The 26,564-nt window shown below is 43.1% G+C and overlaps 1 protein-coding gene across 1 annotated transcript in view; it reads left to right on the forward strand.

The window, feature by feature from the left end:
• The first annotated feature begins 228 nt into the window (after positions 1–228).
• The window catches only part of iglon5 (IgLON family member 5), a 53,334-nt gene continuing 26,998 nt past the window's right edge, over positions 229–26,564 (forward strand). Inside the window, exons 1-3 of the mRNA XM_085364904.1 lie at positions 229–507; positions 868–1,137; positions 2,099–2,333. Of these exons, the coding sequence (XP_085221030.1) occupies positions 229–507; positions 868–1,137; positions 2,099–2,333 (784 nt within the window). The remainder of the gene's footprint in view (positions 508–867; positions 1,138–2,098; positions 2,334–26,564) is intronic.

Here is a 26,564-nt window from a genome sequence, read left to right on the forward strand (position 1 = left end):
GTCCCTCTGCCCCGCACCCCCTTTGTACGGTCTCAGGTTTGCTATTTAGTTTCTCCCAGTTTAGGTTTCCGTTTGTAAAGTACTCATACCTCGTTGCCTGTTTTTGTCACCGCCACCTTTGTAAATAAAACATCACTCGTATCATCAGTTTGCTGCATCTTGGGTCCTCCTTTTCCTCCACACCACACGGCTCCCTCCGCCAGCCGTGACAGTACGAGCCGACCAAACATGGACCCAGCGGCATCCGCACCTCCCGAGGAGCTTCGGGAGGAACTAATTGACTCTGTTTCCAGGTTGGTTAACCTATGGCTCGAGCATGAGGGGGAAGAGTGTCTCCGCGCTGTAGAAGCCAGGCTACAGCAGCTCATCTCTGCTCACTCCTGGCTGCTGGACTCTCTTCACCCGCTCGCACAGGACTTCATACTCAACGAACTGCACCTTCACCCACCAGCCGCTACCGCTTCCCAACTCAGCCCGGCGGCGAAGATTTTGCCCGGCCCGCCGGAGGTTTTGCCCGGCCCGCCGGAGGTTTTGCCCGGCCCGCCGGAGGTTTTGCCCGGGAGGAAGTGACGATCGCGCCGTCGGCGCATCACCCCACAGCCGAAGACTAGGACTTTGGAACTGCCAGCTGTGGTGAGTGAAAAGGACCCTTTTTCTGTTTTGGACTGTGTGTCTGTTTATTCCGGGGCTGTGTTTTTTGAGTCGGCTGCCCTGCCGGTAGCTCAGTTAGCTGCCCAGCAGCCACTAGCTCAGTTAGCCACTCAACCGTCACCCCCATTACAGTCACAGCCAGACCTATTAGACACTTGGTTACAATCCATAGCTCAGTTGACAAGAGACTCATCCGCCTTATTATCACCTATTCAGCCATCGTTGTCACCAACTCCTCCTGCACAACAAGTTAAGTCCATCCAACCCGGAAAGAACTATTTTTCACCTGTTCATGTCAAGCAGAGAGACACACCACATAATATTGTAATCAGTCCTCAAAAGCTGGCCAGCCCAGAGACTGTGACACACTCCAGGGCCTCCCCAGAGGCTGGGTCCCAGCCCCCGGCCGACTCTGGACCCCTGGAGATTAAGAAGCCAGCTGAGGACTGTATCCGGCTGTCGCTGCCCGAGCTGGGTCAATGCTCTGTGCAGCTGCAGTCTGCCTTGTGTTTGCCAGAGGCCCGTGTGCCTGCTGGTTCTGACCCGTACCTGCCAGAGGCCCGTGTGCCTGCTGGTTCTGACCCGTGCCTGCCAGAGGCCCGTGCGCCTGCTGGTTCTGAACTGTGCCTGCCAGAGGCCCGTGCGCCTGCTGGTTCTGACCTGTGTGTTCCAGGGGCCCCGGTGCCCACTGGTCCAGAGACTGTTTTCGCTGGGGGGCCCGAGGAGCCCGTCCAGCCTCCCGCTTCGCCTGCTGGGGGGCCTGAGGAGCCCGTCCAGCCTCCTGCTTCGCCTGCTGGGGGGCCCGAGGAGCCCGCCCAGCTTCCTGTCTCGCCAGCTGGATGGCCCGAGGAGCCCGTCCAGCCTCAAGACTCGTCAGCTGGGGGGCCCGAGGAGCCCGTCCAGCCTCAAGACTCGTCAGCTGGAGGTTCAGGAGAACCTAGCCAGCCTCCTGCCTCGTCAGCTGGAGGGCCCGAGGAGCCCGTCCAGCTGCCAACTGCAGCCTCATCATCCTCGCCAGCTGCAGCTTCATCCACGCCACGGGCAGCAGCAGCTTCTTCCACGCCTGCAGCGCTACAGTCTCCGGCTTCCACGCCGTCGCCTGCTGCAGCCTCATCATCCTCGCCAGCTGCAGCCTCCGAGCCTTCATCCTCGCCCGGTGCAGCATCGTCATCTGCCTCGCCTGGCCCGGCTGCAGCATCGTCATCTGCCTCGCCTGGCCCGGCTGCAGCCTCGTCATCTGCCTCGCCTGGCCCGGCTGCAGCCTCGTCATCTGCCTCGCCTGGTCCGGCCTCTGCTTCAGCCTCGTCATCTGCCTCGCCTGGTCCGGCCTCTGCTTCAGCCTCGCCTGGTCCGGCCTCTGCTTCAGCCGCGCCTGGTCCGGCCTCTGCTTCAGCCGCGCCTGGTCCGGCCTCTGCTTCAGCCGCGCCTGGTCCGGCCTCCGCTTCAGCTTCAGCCGCGCCTGGACCAGCCGCTGCTTCGGTCTCGTCTGGTGCTGCGACGGCCACGCCACCTTCGGGTCCCGAACTGCCGCCTCGACATCGGCGGTCATCTACCAGGCCGCTGGTGGAGCGTCATCGTCAATATGGACGACCTCCTAGACGCCGCCGCTGCCTTCCGCGCGGTCGGCCTCCAGACTTGTGTCATCGTCGCCATTGCTGTCCGCATGGTCGGCCGCCTGAACGGTTTCCTCGTCGCCGCCGTTGCTGTCCGCACGGTCGGCCGCCTGAACGGTTTCCCCGTCGCCGCCGCTGCCGTGTGCACGGTCGGCCCCCTGAACTGCCTCCACTCCGCCACCGCTGCCTTCCGCTCGGTCGGCTTATGGATCTACGTCGCCGACGTGGCCGGCCTCAGAAGATGAACTGTCCTGGACTTCTGAGTTGTCAGCCTCCGGGCCGGCCTCCTGAACTGTGTTTTGTTCTCGTGCTCCAGCATGTGTGTTTTTGTTTTGGACAATTCTCTCGGTTCGCTGGAGCTTGTGTTGGTCCCTCCGTCCTGGGCCCCCGCCGCCCGCCCTGGGTTGGTCGTCTGTTTTTGTTTTGGGCTGTCTGGAGCCAGCCCTTGGAGGGGGGGTACTGTCATGGTCCTGGGTCGTTGACCCAGCGTTTTGTGTTTTGTGACTATTTCCCTCTGTTCTAGTTATTCTGTGTCCTCCCCCCTTGTGTCCGGTTCGGGTTCTAGATTTCCTGTTTTACTTTGTAGGTCTGTGTCTCGTTATGCCCATTAAGTTCCAGCTGTGTCCCCTCCTGTGTGCCATTTCCTCATTACCTGGTGTGTGTATTTATAGTTGGTGTCTGCCTGTGCTCCTCGTCGGCTCGTCTGCACTCATCCGTGTATTTCTGCGTATCTCTGCATTCATCTGCGTTCCATGGTGTCCTGTCTCTGCGTCCCTCTGCCCCGCACCCCCTTTGTACGGTCTCAGGTTTGCTATTTAGTTTCTCCCAGTTTAGGTTTCCGTTTGTAAAGTACTCATACCTCGTTGCCTGTTTTTGTCACCGCCACCTTTGTAAATAAAACATCACTCGTATCATCAGTTTGCTGCATCTTGGGTCCTCCTTTTCCTCCACACCACACGGCTCCCTCCGCCAGCCGTGACAATTGCTGCTCTTCAATTCATCTGCCCCTCCAGGGGAAAGCCCAAGAAAAAGAACTTGACAAGTTTCCTGCCTTCTCTGTTAAACATGTCAAAGTAGTGCTGAACTATTCAGAGTTATAATTTAAACAGGAAAGATTGGGGTGAGCTGGGCTAGGACATATAGTGTTTGCAAGTACATAAACTGCCTCCACTGCCTTTGCCGTCTGAATAGAGATATCGTGCTCTCTTGGTGAACCAGTATTCAGAGTGATTTAGCTGGAATCTATCTGCCCAACTTAAAATTCTGTGATCAACTCCAAAACTTTGAAGATGCCTCTGACTGGCTTCTGTAAATGAGTTTTTCTTATTTTTTTTCTCCTCTGCTTTTGGTTCATAATCCTCCCATGAGTCAGTGTTTCTTTTTCTCTCTATGTTCTCTTGGCTTCTTTCCCTCCTTGCGTTTCATCTCCACACTCTCTCTACCACTTTTTCTGCCTCTCTTGCTCCAAGTCTCCCTTGTTTACCTTTGTTCTCCCTTGAACGGACTTAGAAAAGCCCAATTCTTCTGACCCTTGGTACCCTGTCCTGCCTCCAGCCTTTCCACGGGAATGAACAAATCTGATGATCAATCCTGTCTCCCTTATTGCACACACAATCTGACAAACACACACACACACACACCAAACTGTCTAGCTGCCTGCCAGCCAATTACCACACCACATCTCCAACACCGCTACCTGTCCCTACTCCCCACCTGTGTGACTCCATGCTTTAATCTGTTCTCAGCCACTTCCTTCTTCCGTTACAATCCACACTTAGATTAGTCTACTTTTATCACATTTAATTACTCACTGTGCCAAAGTTCGGCCTCCTACAGGGCACGGACCTCCGATTGTCTTGCACCTTCACCTCCTCCATGAATCCTCTGACAGCTCTTGCCCTGTCTTCAACTTGTTCACAATTATCACCTTAGTTTCTTTCTCTCTTTTTTTCAGCTGTTTGTTTGCTGCTATCTTTCCAGAGCCCTGCTGAGCAAGCACCCCGGTCTTCTAGATGTTTTTTTTTTCTGCTCAGCGCTAATTGAAGGCTCTTTGACACGAGCACCCATTTTGTACAACTCCTCCTTGAGTGTGTAACAGACATGTAGTGCGATCTCATTAAATACGCATCTGTTACATAATGAATGCCTAACACTTGCTAATGGGTATCTCTGTCATTTAGCCTCATGTCATCTTGTGTTGTAGGAGAGTGAAGGCAGTGAATGTTTCCTAGATCAGCTCAAAGACTTGAATTGTAGTTTTGCCATCAACTGTTTGCACATGATGTCAAATTTATTTATTTTTTTGTATGTATGGGTTAAAGCTTGGCAGTTTAGTGAACTGTGGGTTGTTTGATTTGCAGGCTCATGAGCTTATTGTTCTGTAAGCTTGACTAGACAGACACAGTGAGTCTTAGATTTTCTAAAAATGGTCTTCCATCACACTTCAGCGCTTCATTATACTAGATATATTTTAGTATGAGGCCCCAGCTGCTTCTCTAGCATCTCCACTGCAGTGTGGGTGTGATGGCAATGAAAAATTGAATGTCCGACAAAAGCTATTGTGGCTTCGGCTTGCAGCCCTCTGAGTTCTTTGCCCTTTTATTACCTAATTTGTTTGGCCAAGTGTAGTTGGATTAGACATGTCATCCTACTAACTGGCACTGGTAGCCACAAGGTCAGTGGTTAACAGCTCACTTGAACTATCCTGCTACCTCCTGAAAAGCACATTTTTTTTCAGTTGGAAGGTACTTTAAAAGTGAGAGCAAGGAGACACAAGGGCTGGGAGGTTAGAGGCCGTGTCATCCAGTTAAAGCTGTTTACATTTAAGCAAGCCTTAAGGAGGGAAGGCAGGTCTATTGCTGCTGTAAAACAAGATTGTCACGATTGCTGTTATATTTCCAAGAAGAGAGATGCTTGTTTTTGCCTTATTGTATCCATTATAAGTCAAAACTGCTAGTCTAGAGCCCTCAAACCTCTTTGATAGCCCTTTTCCAGCAAATAGAAACAACCACATTGAACAAGGATTAGCCTTTCTGTACAGGTGTCAGGTTGTGTTAACAGCAGAGCACTTATTTGTCCCATTCATCTGTAGTGTTTTTGACCTCTTATCCTCCATCTGAGCAGCCGGCATCCTCCTTCTGACTCTTCACCTCAATTTGCTGCTTCACATCCACAAGGCCCAGGCTTCAAAGTTCTTGTGACTGATGTGCCTGTCTCTCCTCGTGTTTCAGAAGTTCCTTTTGAAGTAAAAGTTCAGTCTGGAACATTTCACGACCAACTTATTTTCTAGCTGTTTCCTTGATTTTCTATTGATTCCCATCTGCCTTGGTCGGGTGGAAAAGGAGATGAAAAAGAGAAAAAGGAGAAAAAAAAAAGGCAACACCCCCGAGGATGGTGGTGGATCGATGCTAGCTTGACCTCCCATGGGGGGTAAGGTTGGGTGTATTTCTGGTGAAAGTAATTAACCATTTCTGGCTTGACAGTCTGACGTAAAGCAACATACTAACTATAATAATTAGGATGTTATTCAAATTTCCAAAGCTACCTCAACATTCAAGATATCCATGCAGCCCCCTCTGCCATCTGCCTTCATATTGAACTCACAAATTGTGTGACTGCGAGACGTTGGTTGTTATTGAAAATCATTAAAGAACATCAAATTGTGTGCTCAAGGCCAACTTTGAGAATGATTAAGGCAAATATCTGTATCCAAAGTAAGCACAGACAATGTAATGCACTGCATTACTAAATCTTGCCTTGCAGCAGTTTCTCTACTTTTATTGCATCTCTGAGTCTGCTGTCACCAGCCTAACACACTGATCGGGAACTCGGAGCACTTTGTGCTACAGCCGTGAACTACAGCGCAGGGGGGAGAGTTGCGTGGAGAAACAGAATGATACTAATCACAATCCCAGATGCTTTCCCTTAAAAATACAAATTAAATTGACATGTTTTTGGCAAGCCACTTATTAATTATGGTAATGTGGTAGACCTCAAAACCTCAATTCACAAACTGCACAGCTGCACGCAGGAGTCTTCTCTGTGTACTCTGTATCCCTTCTCTGTGTACTCTGTATCCCAGCGCTGTATTCCTAGAGACTCCTTACAGCGCTCCCTCACCAGTCGTCCTCCATGGCTTTGGCCAAGCGTGCAAATGGCAAATGGACAGTGGGCGCCCCAGTGGCCCTTTCAGTCCATGTCTTATTCATGAGCATGGGTCAGCGCGATGCCCCTCGTCACACACCATGTCAGCAACACACTCTGTCCTGTGCACTGAAGCCTCTTACCACACTCCCCCTCAAAACCTCTTTCTACCCACTAAAACTCCCGTGACATTTTGACTTTATATGCTGCTCTGCCGCTATCCTGCCTAGCAAAGTAGGTGATAATAGTAATAGCGAGTCGTAACAGCATGAAACACTCAGATGAAAAGTAATCCAATGCAGCATTCAACTCGCAGCTAGTCACTCCTCCACTCTAAGTCACACAGATGCTGCATAAATATGATAATGTGATTACTGGTGGGGTTTTCTTATATCGCAGCACATCAGTGAGGAAAATGTAATGTTGTGGTCAGGCTTCAGGCAAGAATGCAGCCTGCCCATCTCATCAAGCATCTCATAAAGAGCAGAGAGGGGTTAGATGATTACATGGCTCTGTGGTTTCATGAAGATGGGTCCAGTTTCCCGGGAACCATGACATCAGTAGTCTGACATTCAGGATAAAATGTCTACTGTGCAGCACTGGCACTGCTAAGCCAGTGAAGTCAATAAAGTAATAAAGTTGTATTGAGTACCGGGCTTTGTTTAAAGGTCGGGTCTCTTTTGGTGGCCAAGTGAAGGTGCTGGCTGTAGAGGAGGCAGTCGCATTGTCAACAATAATATGTGAGCTTCGGAGAACTGCAGCATTAATTGTGTTCAATCTAAGAGCAAAAAAATTGAAAAAAAGTCCTTTGTCATTTTGACCCGATGTTGCAACAGTGTTTCTCAAAGTTATTCTGCTGTGCTCCTTTTCCAAGGCAAAAACAGTTACAGCCTACACCCCACAATTTCTGTCAGTCACTAACAATAAAGCATCCATTATGAATCTTTGTGCAATAAACATCAAAATGATAGCCTCGATTAGGCTTTGTTTTCATTTGTGTGCTTCATGTTCTGTATAGATATATAATTTTAAAAAAAAACATTAAGTGCTGGTGCCATGCCCCATCAGTGGGGCACACCCTGCATTTTGAGAAACACTGTGTAAAAGCAACAATACTGACAAGAAGTTTCCCCCTAGAGACTTTCTATTAGAGGGTGTGCATAGGTGAGTAGAATGAAGCCAAATTAAGGAACTTCACCTTTATAGTAGCTTCATCTTTTTTTTCTTCCTTCCCCTAAGTTCTGGCAGCTTCATTGAGAATCAATTGATCGATTAAATTTTAATAAGACACCAGTGATGGGCTCTCTGCAGGGTTTAAACATCCAATCTATCATGGCCATGGCACTCCTTCTTTCGCCTTGTACTCAGCTCTATCCGTCTCTTTCTTCTAAATGGTTTGGGGAAGGGAAAATTATCTCTTGATTAAAATTTAATTAAAAGCCATTTAAAATGTTCCCTCCTCCTTCAATGCCCTTAACAGAAACAACTTTCCCCTCTAGGTGGGGAGCATCCCACTTTGGTGACCACTCAACTATCCCTGGGACAATGATTATTTCGCAGCTTCTTTTATTGCACCTATAGATCAGTGCAATTAAGGTCCAAAAAGAAGGTTAATGAAAATGCCTTTTTCCTCTTGCTATAGTAAATAAGCACTCTCTTGGGGGTCTGCATGGAGATCCCACTAACTGTTCACGACTATTAATCCTGTTTCTTCCCCAAGTCTAGTTTAAATTTTAGTTGAAGAAAGCAGAAATCAACTCGAATCCACTCTCGTTTTATTGATTATAGTGGCTCTGACCTCTCTTGCTCTAACTCGACTTTGGCTGGAGATCGTATCGTGGGCTCTGTCCCCATGCTGTCTCGCTTGGGTCGAGTGAGATGCAGTGGCAAGGGTCAGGATGCACAGCCACACAGAGGTTGCAACGAGGATCCCATCTTCTCAATTAGCCTCCTCCTGAGTCTTCTGGGCCTTTGGGGGCTCAGGATTTAATTAAGCAATTGAATCGATGATTCCCATTTGGCTGGCTCAGGCTACACTGGCTCCCCCTGTGGAAAGTAGCAGAAAGTAATGTGCATTTATGTGGACAGCGTGCCATATCTCTCTCTCTGTGTCCCCTTTAACCACCCTGGTAGCAACGAAGCAGTACTGCTTCTTTCTAGTAAGTCACATTTGAGTGTCTGTGAGCTTATGGATCAGTGTGCCTTTGTCTGTTCATGTGTGTGTGGTCATCCTCCGGCTGTGCTGCTGTGCCTTAATGACCCGTGCAGTGCCTGGGAACTGGGGGTGTCACGGCATCGTGACTAACAGCCTGGGCAGATTGGCTGTTGCCAAAGCCACATCGCACTCCTGGCACACACACACAGGCACACCCACGCAAACACACATTTCTACAGTGTGTATCCTGCTGCTTAGATTCCTCTAAATGTGCTTATGTTGCTGTGGATGGCTGCCTTAAGACCTTATTATGAATTTATGTGTCTCCAGGCTAAAGATGTGTGCGCGAGGGCAGAAACGTGTATGCGTTGAGTGCATCAGTATGGAAGGATGAGATTGATTGTGCAGTTGTGACAGACCGCAGCAGGAGGGAACATGTATGTGTATAGCTTAACAAAACATCAAACCAGAGCTGAATTAACCTGCTAGGGGTTCCTGGGGGAAAATAGTGTCCCCTTTATAACTTCCTGTTTTTTCTTTCACCAGGTAAAATGTGCATGTTGAAGCAGAGATTTGAATTATTCTTGCTGATTTATATTTATATAAATGTAGACAATTACAATCGTATTCAGTGATACTGCCCTAACTTTAAGGCATCAGTCACCGGGTCATTTTAATAATCAGAAACTTTTATGTTGGAATGGACTTGAATGATTAGGATTTGTTATTAAGATTCACTGTGCATTCCGGCGCTACACTTGTGAGAGTACAGACGGCTCCCAAGGCATTATTTGTTTTTCTACTTTAGTTGTTTATTTAAAAAACAGCCTCAGCACATCTCTGAAGCATAAACATTTTCAAAAAACAAAAAGAATTTTACCCTAAAACGAGGTCTTGAACTAACAGATGTTATTGTTATTTGAAAAAGTTTGATCAGATATTGCACTTCTGAACTATTATTCTTCAGTCTTTGTCATTAAGTTTTCCAGATGACACTAAGAGAATATTAAAGTCAAATTATCTACCATTAAGCTGTTTTTGGACATGCTTAGGAGCCCTGAACTTTCTAGATGTGATAATAATAATAATGATAATTGGTCCATCCATTTTCTTATCCAGTTATCCTGCTTACGGTCACACATTAGTTGCAGCTGACATTGGGTGAAAGGCAGGGTACTCACTAGACAAGCTGCCATTCCTTCTAGGTCTTACACAGACAACCACATGCATCACATCTTTACCGATTTAGAGTCATAAGTTAAGCTAACCAGTTTGTCTTTGGCCTGTGAGAAGAAAATGGGACTAGATGAAGGAAATCTATGCAAGCACAGACAGAACAAAGTAACTCCATTGTGCTGCCCCAAATGATATGTTGTTATAATAATAATAGCTTCAAAAACATTAGTAGACCTCTCTCAACAAACTTTGTTTTGACAGTTAAAAGTCATGATCATCTACACAAGGAGAAGTCACATGGTGGTGATATAAGTGTGCCCAAGGATAAGCAGACTAACAGCTGGCAGGGTAAATAAGGTTTTTAATGCAAAACGTAAACAGTGTTTAGCGCGCCACCTTGAAATACTCTAGCAGGAAGAACTCCAAGGCTCAGTTTTCCCCCACAGACGCTCACATGGACGAACCATCGCCCTGAGGCACTTTTTCAAAAATCCCTAACAGGATATCTTTTTGCGACAAAGCTTGACTCCACGGGTGAAGGCATAAACCTTTGCTGATTTAGTCCTCTGGCACTTTTGTGGCATCAGGTAATTTCTTCATAGACGATCACAGGCATCTCACTAATCGACAAGGTGGAAGTCTATGGCTTGGTGTTGAGTTTTGGCTCCTTAACTCCTCTTTGTTGTCAGTGTGTTCAGTTTTCCTGAACACACAGAAGTGAATCAGTTTAACATACAGATTTCAAAACAGGTTAGCATACCAGTGAGCTTGACAGTTGAGCTAGACGGAAGGCTTTTAAATGCAGTTGCCGATCGAAAACCCTTACCAGCAGTAGTCCTTGAGTAGCGGATGATGATGTTTTAGTACACGAAGCTAATGTTTGCTAGCATACCACTGTTGTCAGATATTTATGTCTCCCAACCATTTTCTTTTCCAGAATCATTCAGCCTGTAGTGTTTGGTTTTTTCCCTGTAAAATATTGCTTTCACTTTAAATCAGTTGAGGTCCCTCTCGCACATTAATTTTAATAATATCCTGCAGTGTGTGTTGAGCTATTATCTCCAAATCTTGTAGCATGTACATGATTTAGATCTGAGAAAGAAATTCTCTGAAGTTTCCCCTTTTGTGTGCATGATGCAACCTGATTTCTTAACTGAATGGGATTTTAAAACTCCTGTCGTTTGAGCCCAGCATTAGTTCTATTCTAGGTAACATTTAAGAGACCAGAGATAGAGGATCTTAGGGATCTGAAAGGAGCATACTTAACAATCAGATAATTAATCACGAGTTAGTCCATTTAAGTACTAAAAGAAAAATCTTAACATAAATTCTAAAATACTGAAGAGCCTTTGAAATGTGTTTAGTTTTGGTGCATCATGAATCACATATTTGCATTAGGAACTCTTAGGTAGGACTATCCAAGTGGATCCATGTAATGATGAAATACAAGTTCTGGGAGCTTCACAGACAAGAAAGGTTGAGGCAAGGATTCAAATTTTATTTTCAATTACAAGGTTGGCTTCCACATATGTGCTGCATTGTGTTTCACAGTGATTCTCAATGCAAGCTTTGCGTTTCCCTGAAAGTATGCAAGAACTCCAGGCTGTTGTGGGTTTTCCTTATTGTGAGGCAAGATAAAAGGACCTTTGGTCAACAACAATAGAAAAATCAATTAAGCTATTTGGAAAAACATTACTTTCAAGGAGTTATTAAAGTTCAACAAATATAAGATGACAAAAATAACCGTTTCTGATTTTGCCATAATCAAGGAAACTTCTAAGGAAACTCTTGTGACGTATGCTGCCACCACCTCATAATAGAGATTGTTAAAGTTGCTTTGTCTACAAAGGATAAAAAAGCTGACAGTCATACATACACTAATAGAGAAGAAAGTATGTGACATAATTGGCTCCTGATATCACAGTCCCTCAAGACTAAGTAAAAAGTAAAGGAGGTCCATTTGTTGATGTTACACTTGTGCACATTTTATGTGTATTGTTTAGTTATTTAATTTAAGAATAAATATCCTTAATAATCACCTCTGTTCAAGAAAGAGGTAAGCCACGGAACCACAAGTCAGTATGTGTGTGTTTGCCTGGAGTTATTCCTTTACCTTTTAAATCTGTTGGAACAGGAGCATTATAAAAGCATCTTGGTTATTCTAAGGCTTAAAAAGAAAAATTAATACTCAGACACTAATCGATTATATTAGATACTCATTTGCAACCGTATTGATCCCAGCAGTGCCATCTTCACCTCCTGACTCAGTCCATGAACAGAGATCGTTCACCTTCAGCCCAAAGATTGTACCTTACAGCTAAAGCCAGCATGATTCAGAAGGCGCAACTTCTACTTTAAAGACGAACACTCTTCAGTTTCAGGTCGCACTCTTCACAGTCTCACAACTGCTAAGCGAGTGGTTGGTTAGTGTTTGCAGGCAAGCTGGTATTTACCATATAATCTGTGCGTGACTGTGGCAATGGCAAGGAGGTTTTCAGTGTAGCATTGTATATGTTGCTAACAACTTCAAGCAAACCCTCGGCAACCAGTCAGGCAATAAACATTTTTCCCTAGTGACTGGTGGTTACCATGGGGTCAGTGACCAATCTTTAGGCCTGCATGACCGGAACTTAGCAATCAATTTCACAGTGACCACCAGCAACCACTCACAACCTGTTGGGGAATGCTCATTTTTCCCTAGCGACTGGTGGTTGCCAGGCAGTCGCCTGTGTGAGTGAGGCCTTTGACAAATAATACTTGAGCTTAGGAATATAATACGATGTCACTAAAATAAAGTAGAGGGCATATTATTAGATCTTTTGGTTAGTCTTTGTTTCTGCTATTAAAATAATCATAAAAAAATGGTAACTTTGGGGGTTTTTTTTCATGTTCAAATAAAGTGCAAGAAGGTGGTGGAATCATTTATTTACTATATCATGCATGCACTTGTAAAATTCACTTATGTTCAGTGTTATTTAGTCTACATGGCAGTTCACATTAACAATCTTTTTATAGTAAGGTGGAGCCCCTGAAAAAGACAGAGTGAATGATAATCCAGCAATCCTACAACAGCAGGCAGGAAAAATTCTTTTTAACACGAAGAGAGCCATAACCAGGCTCAGGCAGTGTCGGGAGTGAGGGGAGAAAATACAGATAACAAACAACAAACATTTCAAACGAGACATCAATCTTTTACTTGTTATCTTCATATATATATATATACGATGCACAGAAACACCCTGGTGTGCATGCTTTCATTGGCTTGTGCTGGCCTGCATGTGTGTTCACATGTACAGTATGCTGAGCAGCTGAGTGATGACCACTGCAGTGTTTTGGTCAAAGAGCTTTTGGTTAGAAATCACAAGGGACTGAAGGGACTTGATTCACCCTTTGCTTGGTATAGATACAACCCCTACTCACAACATACACATGCTCGCTCGCACACACAAACACGCGCACACCCACAACTCTTGGAGATATGAAGAGAGCGAGGAACAGAGACCGAGAGGTGAGGGGAAGACGGAACCCACATCCTTTTAACTGGGTCTCATAAATCACAGACAGCAGCATGGCAGGATTACGTTGTCAAGTAAAAAAAAATGTGATTTTGTGTGTGTGTGTGTGTGTGTGTGTTTGTGCTATATAGGTACTTTTTTGCGATTCTGCCTGGTAGGACAGGTGGCATTGGTGCAGCATTGTTCTGTTGTTGTTTGTTGGGGAAAGAGTACATAAAGCCACCTCACAAGGTAGAGACAGCTGAACAACTTGAAAAGACTCAAATGAAAAGCTGAACAGGTGGAGAAGAAGCTGAGAAGGAGTTGTAAAGGTTTCACGGTGAGGCAGAGGGGGGCACCCAGTGTGTTTGTATATGTATGAGAGAAACTGAGAGTGTGAGAAAAGAATTAGGATGGTTCAGTTGATTCATCACGAGAGAGAGAATGAAGAAAAATGCTTGAAAATGCATTTTGATAGCATGGGGGAAGTGAAGTGGGAGTATATTTAGAGGCGGAGGAGAAAAGATGGAACAAATGAGAGTGAGAGAGATGGCGGGGGAGAGAGTCCATCATAGATCTGTGGTTGCAGCCTTCAATCAATTATTAACGCCATGCAGATTAGCAGCCGAGCCGACAAACGATGCAATGATGGCTGTCAGTTTCCCCCGCACCGCCGCCTACCTCAGGGAATGATGGAGAATGAGAAAACGACAGAGGGAAAAAGGCAGAGGGGGTGAGCAATGATGAGAGATGAGATGGGAAAAAAAAGTTGGAGCAGACTTGTTCTGTGGTGTCCTTATTCCTCTCAGAGAAAGACTGAAGGAGTTACAACGTGTCTGCATGTGAGGAGTGTGATATGTTAATAAGGCAAGCTGAGCAATGAAGTACAATCATCTGCTCTCAGCGCTGGATACGGTACAGTTTAGTTCAGTAGATAGAGATCCCGAGGCCATAGTCTAGGAAGTCGTTTGGGAACATGCTGTAAAAGCTTTCTAAGGTACTTATTGTGTTAAAAACTCTGCTCTTCATTTTGGGGCAATATTGTAAATCAGTAAGTTTCATAGCTTTTTGTGCTTTGGCAAATTTGATAATCAGTGAATAATTTAAGCCATCTTTCAAAAAAAAAGTGCAAAAAATTATCTTTTGGCTTTTTAAAAATGTAAAAATATGCATGTTTTATGTCAAGGCAGAGTGACTATTGATGGCTTAATAGAGCAAGGACTTCAAATGTGCTGTTCAATCAATTTTTTAAAACAGAATAAATCACTGTCAACTGATAAAAAAAAGAACATTGGTTGTTAATAAAGTAATCGCTGGTTTTATCTCTAGACTGCTCCATGTTGTAGAGATTATACATTTACAGCATGTAGATCTAATGCATTGATTTTAATTATTTAATGCACTCAAATAAGCAAAAAAAAAAAGCATTGCCACTGTGCTATTTTTGCTACTTAGATTCACAAGCCAAATCAGTTCACATCTTTATGAAACCTCTAAAAGCTCATTTTAGTTTCTGTTGGTTCATTTTGTGGCTGATAGTCTCCCTGTATTATGTTCTTCATGTCTTTTATCTTTTCTAAACAATGTTACTGCCATTTGCTTTAAAATGATGTAAAGCACTTTACAGACTTTTTGAAAATGATCTTTTCCTCCTGTTTTTAGAGTCACACTAATAAATTTCCTTTGCTTATTTATTGTTTTAAGCTGTTTCTAAATTGTATTTCCAGACTTAGAGATTTGGGAATTCACAAATCTCTAAGTCTGTGATAGAAGATTACATCTGTGCCTATCTACTGTTTTAGTTTAAGAAATAGTCATTGCAAGGGGGGGGGGGGGGGGGGGGGGTTGTAATAAATAAATAAATAAATAATAGTAATAAATAGAAAACATAGTGACAAATTATAAAGGAAATTTGGTTACATACAATGTTACATAATATGATCTACTAATAACTGAGGATGTAGCACGGTATAGGTGTGAAATTTTAAATAGAGTGCAGAAGCCACAAAGAAAATCATGTAACACCAAGGAGAACAAATATAACTTCAAGTCTGCATCAGTAGACTTGAAGAGACTGTTTTCCTGCTGAAGACCCCAGTGTCTGGGATTTTCTTCCCATTTTTCTTCCCCCCATGGGTACTTTGTCTATAAATGTCAGTAGTAGTATAAAAACGCAGCAAGGTGATGTTGCCCACTTTTCTAGAAAGTTGGGAAATATATAAAAAGACTTGAACTTCAGACCTCTGCTTGGGAGAACGGTTTTCAAGTGCTGCATTGCAAGCAACCAGCATTGTCAAGGGAAATGATGATGATGACGATGCAATCTGCAAAGGTAAGAGAGAGAGACAGGAGAAAACGGGGGATAAGAGGAGGAAAGTAGGTGAAAAGAGGAGAGCAAATCTTTAGACTGTAGGTTTGTTTGGCCCTAAAATATATAACATAAGGTCTATCAAGGTCACCACAGCTTGGATGCCCTTCATTTGGCGCAATTAACCCATATGCCCATTAGTGCTATATATAGCTATGTATAGAGCATAGAATAGTGTTGAACGATGCCCTTTCAGCAGGTTAAATATCTCAAAATTTAAAAGTCACTTTGTATTACCCCAGAATGTACTGACCATATAGTACATAATGTTCCGTCCTATATTTACATTATTATCTTTATTCACACAATTATGTTACACTTGGCTAGAGGAAATAAAACACGCTTACCTGGTGATTACACAAAGGCTCAGTATAACTGGTAGACATTTTACATGTCACCAAATCTGAGCTCTATCTGGAAATGAAAAGCTCACACGAAATGTACATTTTGTCCTGCTCATTTTCTGTTTTTAATGTTAATGTTTAAAGTTTTACATCAGTGGTTCCTAACTTTTGCACATTATAATCTCTCAATATGAAGTAAAGTTCACTGGTAATTACTGCTTTCAGTGTTGTAAATGGCATCAAGCTGTAAGCAGATCTTACACTGAGGCATTTTCAGCCTTCTTTTTTCATTTTTTTCTTCTAATGTTGTTTCAGTTGAGTCGTTTTTGGAGGCCTGAGGCAAGAAGAACAAGTAAAAGTTTCCAGTTTTTGGAGGAAAATGCAAAAGTCAAGAAAAACACAAAACAATTTAAGTGGCTAAATAATTTTTTGTAGTCTTCTCTGTAATATAGTGTTATCATCTGAGGTTTGTCACAAACCACTGATAGAGACGATCTGGAAGACCTAAACACTGATTTTCTGCCACACCTAATTAAGTTATAACCAGGGATTAAGGTATGATGTGGCAGGTGAGGGTACCCCAGGATCCGATTTAGTAGTGCAACACAGAAAAATGTCTTGCCTCAGTGCTTGGATTGTAGTTGGTTAGCACCGTTACCTGACAGTAAGAAGGTTCCCAGATCAAACCTTCTTGCTGGCTGCTGGCTCTGTGCTAGCTGGATTTTTCTGGGGGTTTTCTGGTTTATTCCACCACCCAACTTTTTTCCTTTTTCCTCAAAAATCTGTTGTACAGAAGCAGACACATACATGCTGCTGTGAGATATAAACTGCTCAAAAATGCCTGAAATGATATAAATTAATAGTCAGATTTGCAAATGAATGTTCATTTCATTTTTTCCCAGTTTCCAAAACATTTAGAATTGTATTTCAGTTATTTCATTGTACAGGACTAGGTTTGAATAAGGCAATACATGCACCTGTACTCCACAATATATAACCAGCTACCACTATCTTGCTTCCTTTCCTACAGCTTGTCATAGTGAAAAACTTGAGAGTTTTACTAATGAGCCCTATCAGCTTGAATTCAAATTGATGACGCCACCCTTGACCTAATCCAACAGTGAGCATAGAAGCATCAGTCTGACCTGCACCAGGCAAATTTTACCAGGCAATAGTGGTTCAATGTGTTCTGAATGAATGATTTTTACCCACTTTTAATTTCATCTGGTTTATCAAAATGTCAGTTGCTGGCCATTCTGAATTTTTTCCATCTTACCCTTTGTCCTCTCATTCTTACATCTCCAACGCTGCCATCTGATAAGTACCAAGGCAGCGAGCCAAGTTTTACATTAAACAGATTGCATGTTTGGTGCCATTTGTTTTTTTTCTTTTAAAAACAGTCAAAATTATCAGTTTTAGCCTGTTTCCCTTCTGTGGCTCTAGTTAGATGTATATGATATGATCTGCAGCATGTGTCTGCATGGGATATAATCTGCAATAAACAGGAAATGGGCTTATGAAGGTATTGTAATAAGGCTTCGAAGCATTTTGTAGATCAAATAGTTGTTACAAATCTGTCTTCGTCCAACACTTCACGCATGCTTTCATTACTGATGCCTTTACCCATTCCTTAATGCGTTTGTAGGCTCTCAGAGACCAAGGGCAAAATAAATTATGCATGGATCAAGCAAGGTGTGTAAGCTGAATTCTGAAAAAATATAGATAAGGGTGTGGTGCTGGTTGAAAAGTTAGAGTGTGAAACACAAGTTAAGGTTTGCTTTCCTTGCCCGAAGGCTCCCTTGCAGGAAAAGAGGTTTCAGGCTTCCCAGAAAGGAACAAGGCTTTGCAATTAACCAGAGTGCCACTGATGGAAAAAAAAAGATGATGAGAGAGTGCTGGTGAAAAAGAGCGAAATGAGAAACTCCTCAGGAAGAAAGTATGGGGTATTTGTGGTCACACTGACCATCTGACTGAAGTGTGTATATATCAGTATCTCCACGGACTGGATGAAGTGAGGTTTAAGTAAGGTCACATTCTCCAATGTGTTGGTTTCTATCAACTTTTGAAAGGAGGTGATGGCAGGCTGTCTAGTGCTGTACCGCTCTGTCTGTCTTTCTTTCTCTCTGCCTTTCCCTCTTGTCAAGCTAGGGCCCTGACGCCAGTGGCTGCCTGCTGCACCATCTGTAGCTGAAAAGTGCCCAAAATTCATTAGTGAAGAGAGGCAAGGGAGACGAAAAGCAAAAATCCACCAGGAGAGTGACACAGAGGGAGAGAAAAAAGCAAGCAGGGAAAAGAGGGCAGGGGCAGGCAGGGTAACAGAAACTGAGTTATGAAGCTTTTTAATGAAACATCTCTTTCAAAGGAATGCAGAAGAGTTATAACAAGGAAAAGGAAGAGCAGAAGGGAAGGGACAAACTTAGAGAAAACAGAGTCAAGTAGGCGCTCTGAGAAAATGAGAGGAGAGAGAGATGAGGCAGAGTAAAAAAAGAAAAATGAGAGGAATGGAGTGAAGCAAATGGAGAAATGAGGCGGAGACGAAGTGACAACAGAGAGAAAAGCTTGAGGATAGGGGAGCCAAAGAGGGGAGAAGATGAGGAGGACCCACGGTGGTGGTGGTGGGGGGGGGGGCTCTGCGTGGCAGCAAGATGTTCCTTGAGCCTGTCAGAGTCTGACTAAAGATCAGGATTTGTGTGACACATCTCTACTAAATCTCCAACAACGACATTCTGCCTGCCTCTGTCTTTATCTGGGGAGCTGCGTCTCTCACTCATTTTTATCTCATTTCTCTGTGTTTTTGGAGGCATTTAGTTGTTTTTGATCTGTTATCCCTGCTCTGTTTCTGTCCTGCTTTCGTTTAAAATTACGTCATGGTATTTCTGCTTTGTTTGACATAATCTGCAGCGGTAGGTGACACAGAGCATAAGAGAGCAGATTAAATGCCGTAAAGATTCTGAACCTGAAGACTCACGGGTAGCTGGATTTATTCTGCCCATCCAAAAGCAAGTCTCTTTCATTTCCCTTGTACATTATCTATTTTTTGACTCCTCAGATTTCTATTATCTTTGCCCTCTTTTCTGCACTTCATTGCATTTCATTTTTTTCCGTCGCCCCATTCTCTGACTACCTCAGCATTCCCAGGCAGTGCTTCCTCGCCCTCCACCTCACTTTCTGTCACCTCCCTGAACCTCCCGCACCCCCGCCTCCCCAGCCCTTCCCCTCCCCCAGGCAGCTCTTACGCCGTCATCTATCTGCAGCACTGACTCATGATTCCCACGAGGGCTGCGAGGTGACAGGGATCATAGAGCTTTGTGGAACTTGTATGCTCAGATAAGCAGCTGAATTAGACGTAGGAGAAGATCAGCTGTGGCATTGCAGGGGAGAAGAGATGAGCAAGGGGTTGAGAAGATAAGAAAGTAGTGAGGGAGAAAAAGGAGGTTGAAGAGACATGGCAAAAGGAGGAAAAAGGGACATTATGGCTGGATATAGCAAAGTATTTGCTAAGATGTTTTACAAAGATTTTACATCATTGCAAATGCAAACACAGACAGATGCAGACATCACAAATGTGGAGTTGTTCTAGGCAAGCGGAATTGCTGCACAGACACTTGTGCAGCAAACGCACAGAGCCTTTGGCACAACTGTGATAAATGAACACTCGGGGTTAGTTGGGAGTTTGTAAATAGAAAAAGTAACTGGTGAGGAGAGTTTCAGCGGTTAAACCTGCTGAGGTCTACACTACTTTTGGCAGAGTCATTCCGACTCTCTATTTGAAGTTGCTGGTTATCCTTGTTTCAACATTTTCCAGTGGCCACATGAGGCACATTGTTATTCATTGTTACTGGTAATGTATAGCGTACTTCTTTCTTTGTTTTTTTAGGTCAGTACCAGGACAGGTCTGTCTATATTAGCATAAATTCTGTTCATATCCAGGACCAGCTCCTCACACAGGAAAAACACCATGTCATGACGGTTCTTGTTTGGTAGGTTTATTTATTAGTTTTGCTTCTTCTGAAATCAGAAGTGACCATATTTTAATCAAACAGTGGAGTTAATGTAATAATAATAATTATTAATAATAATTATTGCAAAGTAGAAATATTTGAATTCCTCCCATCAAAACTGGAGCACGGACTTCTTGGACTTTGGACATTTTGGAGGGAGTCAGGTTGGGATATTTTTCCACATTTAACCTGTGATGTGTCATAAAGCAAGAAATTGTCTGCTTTAGACACATTTACACTGCTGGAAATGCTTTTGGTTCTTTTGGGAGTGACCTGGTTAGTGTGAGCAGAATGCAGCACACAAGATGACCACTTGTTAACGGCAAATGCACCGATCTGTTTGCTACACCGTTCGTTCACATGTCAGCACAATCCCACATTACCCAGAGTTTGCTCTAGGAAGCTGGCAGGTTAAAGAAATGTCTATTCCAGTTGCATTCTTACATGCAGCTCTGCCAGGTGATGTCCAGAAAGGTTCAGGACTGCAGCCTGTGTGAGAAAACTGCTTTTTCAACATCACAAGCTATATTATTTGCAAGGAAATTGTATTAAAAATTCTCCAAAAAGAAATGCTGTCAAATTCAGTTACTCTAAGTAGCTGAGATAATGACCAGTAGATGCAGACTGTCGGCATCCAGCTGTCAATTCAAGTGGCTACGCAATAATGCAAATAATAGTGCAAGCTTTCAGCCATGATATCATTTAAGCTAGTGTGTCGTAAAAAAAAGAAAATGTCGGGTTTCAAGGACATAAGTAATGTTTCCTGGATCTGACTTTCTGCTCTCTTGCTCTAAGAATGCAATTTTAGGGAACTACATGAAATGACTAGCTTTGAAATAAAGTCCAACAGCCATATCGCTACAAGGTAGATACACTAAGGAAGTAAATAACCTTGCTTTAAAAAAAACCCCAAAAAACCCCTACAAGACCTGAAAACTACAGACTTGTTGATGAAATTGCACAACAGCATAGAAGAATTATTGAGTTTTCTTGAAAAATATTAATCTGATCTTGTTTCTCGTTATTGTTTTTGTTGAAAAATGTCTTTTTATTTAGGCCTAAATGTACTGATTCAAGCACAATCACGTCGTGCAGGTGGTTAACTTATCTCAGGGGTTCGATTTTAATCCTTTGCTCTACACTCATGTGCAAATTTGGGAAGAAAAACATCTGGCTAATGTGTTGTCGGGTTCATTTTCGAATCAAGTTTGTGCCGATTCAATAATGAGTGAGTAAATAAATGAGACACCTTGGAAAAAAGGTTTGAACCGCAATAACACTATAGCCCCTTAGTCACTAGCTTAATAGCTGTAATAAATGCAATTTAGAGTTAGTCTCGAGTCTTGATTTTTATGTTAAGCTAAACCTATAAAAACATTTTGATTAGCAGCACTCAACTTTAAAACTTTTAATCTGTTTTTTGTAAACATTCCTTATAGTAAAGAATATGCTTTCAGCAGTCGTTGCCATACACACCAATTTTAACACAGTTTTTTGACATTTGCAATACACCCTGGTGGCTGTGCGTGTTTTATTATTAATATTTCAATTTATGTCTCAGGAAGATGGTTACGTCTTGATGTCCCATTGTTCCCTGGCGCATTTTACGCAGGAAATTGTAACGCACTTGAAAAAAACTAATTATTCTTCAGTTCCTTTTGCTGTGGTTGTCAACAACTGTCAAGGCGATAGAACAAATAAATTGTATGCGTGTATCTAAATTTAATACCTGCTATTATATTGTCATATCGTTATATGCATTTGAATAAGGGATGTCTGCAGCCTTCACATGCTTGTGCATGCTTTTGGGCACGCAGTAGTAAAATTGTTTTGCAGCTCATTCACACATGAGGGAGAAGGAGCCAGAGATCATTTTCAGTGCTCCACATGAAGGAGCATTAATCCAATTCAAACAGCTCCAAGGAGACGGCCCTCTAATAACTTATGGTGACTTAGGAATTTGTTTATATTTGTAACAGTGCACTGAAAGATTAATAACGTCCACAATAGGAGTTGTACGGCAATATCTGCAAGAAAACACAAAAACAAAATGCAGAAACCCATGTGTAGAGATAATTGAAAGGCAAATTAGCCAGTGGCGTTGTATTTAATTACACATTACTTCTGTCACAGCTCTAGTTATGCTACTGACTCCCTCCTATTCCTCGGTAGCCTCGGGCTTTGGTAAAACAGCTTCATCAGGAGCATGAGCCAGCAGATTCATAAGTGGCTCAGTCCACCAGGGTTGACATAAACGCACAGCTTAGTTTCACCCCAAGTAACTGGCTGCATGCTTGTTTCCCCCTCAAACAGACTATGACACATTAATTCACCTTTACCTCTCTTTTCATCTTTTAGTTTTTCAGTATTTTCTGGATGCCAAACACAAACCCCTCTCAGTTTTGCTCAGCTGCAAAGATTAAATGGACTCTCTATTGATTGCTCTTTTCAAATGCACTGGCCTTTCTAAAGGAATATCAAAAGCATACCATCACCTAGTGAAAGAAGGGGCTGGAGGGTGAAATAGGTGGAGGTGTGGGGGGCCAGACTTTTCTACAAAGTCTGAATTTATTTTTTAACTCAGTGGGCCTCTTTGCTCAGCAAAATGAAGAGGCCAACCAGTTATCATGTGAGCGAGACTATCATGCTGTCGAGAGAATGGATAAGGGCTTTTCTGCAATTGAGCAGTGGCAGTACGCTGGTGATGCCAAAAGCTAGCCGGGGTGTCATCCTGCTCCCATCTGGTGTGCAACAAGAATGCTGAGAGTCAGACAAGGGAGCCCCCGTGATTTGGTTAAGGAGAATACATTCTAGCCAAGAAAGCCAGGTAGCTCATAGAAGAAAATGACGTCAAGCAAGCTCCCTCCAACTTACAGGCCTGAGCTTGTGCTGGTGGCTTGAATGTCTGCCACGTGCTCTCCAACACAGCTGTAGCCAGACAAAACTGGCACAGTGGCTATGTGTGCAGGATCTAGTGGTTACAACTCACAGCACTGGAGCAACAATGGTGAAAGCTGCTGCGATTCCGAATGCAAATGAACCCCATCCACAGCTGTAAGGATAGCTGTGGGCACAGCCAGGCGGGATCTAACTGCACACAAACAGGGAGAAGTGTGCAAACACACACTTAAAATACACACACACAAATATTCACAAACATGCGCGTAGCAAACAGATTTATACAATTTTGCAAATGCACAAATTCACATTCATTATCTCTTTGCCCCTCTCCCACTCACAGACACACACACACACACACTGATGCTTACTTCATCTTTACTTGCCAGCATCTTAGTGCACTGCAGCATGCCTACCTTCCTTTTCTCTACCTCTCCCATTCGGTCCCTCTGGAGCTCCCTGCTAAGCAGGTGTTAGCTGATTTCTGTTCCCTCAGGTAATTCTGTTTTGTTCTTCGCAGCAAGTACTACTGCTGTGAATTATTCTGACAGCACCTTACTCTTGGGCTCTGGCCCTCACCTTCTCCGCCCTCCTGCCCCAGACTATTTTCCTTTTCTTTCCCCGAACTCTGCGCCTCCATCCATTCTTCCATGCTTGGATCTCCTCCCTTACCATCCCCTGTGGTGTGGATAGCAAAACCTATGGACAAGCAGCCCAGCGGTCCAGAACACATTAGCCTGCACACACAAACACCCGTGGCTGCCACAGTGAGTATACACACCCTCAAAAATGTTAACTCAAACACACATGTCGAGAAATGTACACACATACATCAATTCACGAACACACACGTCCTTAAATGCAATTCAGGGGCACTTGAAACCATCACATTCCAGCAGCACACGCAGTTATTTTTGCATTCATTGAGCTTAAAGTGTGTTGATGGAAAAATGTTGCCGGTTTTCGGTTGCCAAAATTTGGTTCCCTCCTGTTTTGCTGTTTGCAAAAGGCAGAGACAAAGAATGACTTATTTTAGATTGCTCATTTGTTTATATTTGTAACAGTGCACTGAAAGATTAATAACGTCCACAATAGGAGTTGTACGGCAATATCTGCAAGAAAACACAAAAACAAAATGCAGAAACCCATGTGTAGAGCTGGCAGTTTCAGACACCAGCTAATTGCCCTCCATTCAGTCATTACAATTAACTGGTCTTTTTGCTCTGTTTGAGTATATTACATATTTTGCATATTTCAACAAAAATATGTCATTATCAGAATGAAATGAATGGAAGTGGAAAAATTAATAAGCTAAGTCAGTAGTTGTGCTGTAAAGGCTTATGCATGCAAAAAAAAAATCTAAACAAAAGATAAATTAAATCTTTTATTCTGCTCCACAATGACTCCAGACTTTGTTCGAAATTCACTGAATGTATTTGCAGCGTATCTTTTGTCTTTCGTGGAAATTGTATGATTTCACTGTAAGTTAATGTCCAGATTAACAGAAGTGGCAGTAATTTTCAGGCTTTTGTCAGACTCTGTTTTTCTCATTATTCCTACTTTTCAAGTCTATCATAAATGACCATTGGCAGCTTATATTGCCGTGGTCATCCATTTCACACGCATACGGCCCAAACACTTGACAGACTTTTTGATGCCTCATTCCTTTTGACTCCACTTTACAGCCAATGGTCCTATCAAAAATAACTGTGTCCATGCTATTACACTTCTTTGTTTCCTGTCACAATCGGCCGGTAATTGCTGTTTTTATTGTAGCCTCTTAAAGGCTGGAGTGTAAACTATAGGGCAAGCCTCGCCACTGTGCTGGAAACTTAATCGCGTGGCTGGAAATATTTGCTCGGTCTCTCAGCGTTGCATGAGTAGATGTGCCATAAAGATGGAAAATATGGAAAATCAGAACATAGTGAGAGTTTTATTGCAGATTTTATTGTGAAATGTGGGTAACTCTTATCTTTATTTACTTTATAAAAATGACTCACTGTTTTGTTTTACATGTAAGCTTTGTGTTCGGTAATTTGTAACAGTAGAGGAAAGTTAACAGAGTTAAAAATGAACATTGTGTGACATTGAAATGTCCTAGCAAGAAAAATGACAGGATCAGCCATTTCAGCAACTGATGAAAACAAATGACAAAGCCTCCGAGCAGATGTAGAAATTATGACTGTTGCCCATCGGGAAATCGACTCCTGTTCATTTCCAACTTCCCTGCCAGAAGTTGAATCAAGACTCAATGCTACTTGAAGGATAACTTTGCTTTATACGTTTTTCTTATTGTCGACAGACATCAAGAAAAGATAAAAACTAGTATTGTTTATGCACTCCAAAAGCCTGATTTAGCTATTTTCTTGGTGCTATAGAACCTTGCTATTATCCCCAAATTAATCAAAACACATAACTCACTCACACTACTATACAGCATGCTGTATTTGTGCAGTATAAAAAAATGTCAGTACTATTTGGAAAATGCTTCACAGTCTAATAACAGTAATCATTTTCGCAGTTGGAGAGCCTGTAAAGTGTATAGTCAGATGCATGTCTCTTTTCTTAGCCTACTGTGTCCATATGTTTACTTTGGGCTACATTTCCTTTAAAGGTGTACATGTGTTCAGTCCAACAAGCATGGATATATTGTACTATATGCACTCATCAGCCACTAATTTAGTTATAGCTTGCTAGTACTTGATTGGACCCTCTTTTGCTTTCAGAACCACTTCGGTTCTTCGTGACACAAATTCAATAAGGAAACGTTACTCAGAGATTTTGGTCCATATTGACATGATAGCATCAAACAGTTGCTGCAGATTTGTCAGCTGCTGACTAACCAATGATGTGAATCTCCTGTTCCACCACATTCCAGTGGTGCCCTATTAGATTCAGATCTGGTAACTGTGAAGGTCATTTGAGGCCTCCAGTGTACTTACTCCCATGTTCAAGAAGCCAGTTTGAGATGATTTGAGCTTTTGACATGGGGCATTAACCTACTGGAAGCAGCCATTGGAAGATGGGTACACTGTGGTCATAGAGGAATGGACGTGGTCAGCAGCCTGTGATATTTAAAGGATACTCAGCTTGTACTAAGTGGTCCAGAGTCTTCTAAGAAATGTCCCCTACACCATTACACCACCATCACTAGTCTGAACCAGTGATAGAAGGCAGGATGGATCTAGCTTTTCATATTGATTGTGCTAAATTCTGACTCTACCAGGCAACATTTTTCCAGTTGTCTATTTTGGAAATTCAAATTGTAGCCTCAGTTTCCTGTTCTTAGATGACAGGAGTACAGACTTCTGCTTCAGGGTTTAACATGTTTTGTGTTCTACTGCATACCTTGGTTGTAAAAAGTGGTTATTTAAGTTATTGTTGCCTTCCTGTCACCTCAAAGCAGTCTGGCCATTCTTCCCTGACTTCTGGCATTAACAAGGCACTTTTGCTCAAAGAACTGCCACTTACTGGGTGCTTTTTCTGTTTGTTTTTTTTCTGTTCTTTTTCTGTAAATCCTAGAGATGGTGAGCAGTTTCAAAAATTGCACACCTACTGGAACCAGTTGCTTCAGTCCCCTTTCTGCCCTGCCCTTATGAGCGGTTTGAACTTCAGCAGGTTGTCTTGACCACACCTAATTGTCTAAATACAATGAGTTGCAGCAATGCAAGTCAGGCTGCTTAGATATTTGCATTGGCATTATTATTTTTATTTGCAGAAC

The sequence above is a fragment of the Diplotaxodon limnothrissa genome, linkage group LG11 (genome assembly GCF_057381915.1).
Source record: "Diplotaxodon limnothrissa isolate DT_005_m linkage group LG11, D_limnothrissa_male_GT1.1, whole genome shotgun sequence".
In the NCBI taxonomy this organism is placed as follows: Eukaryota; Metazoa; Chordata; class Actinopteri; order Cichliformes; family Cichlidae; genus Diplotaxodon; species Diplotaxodon limnothrissa.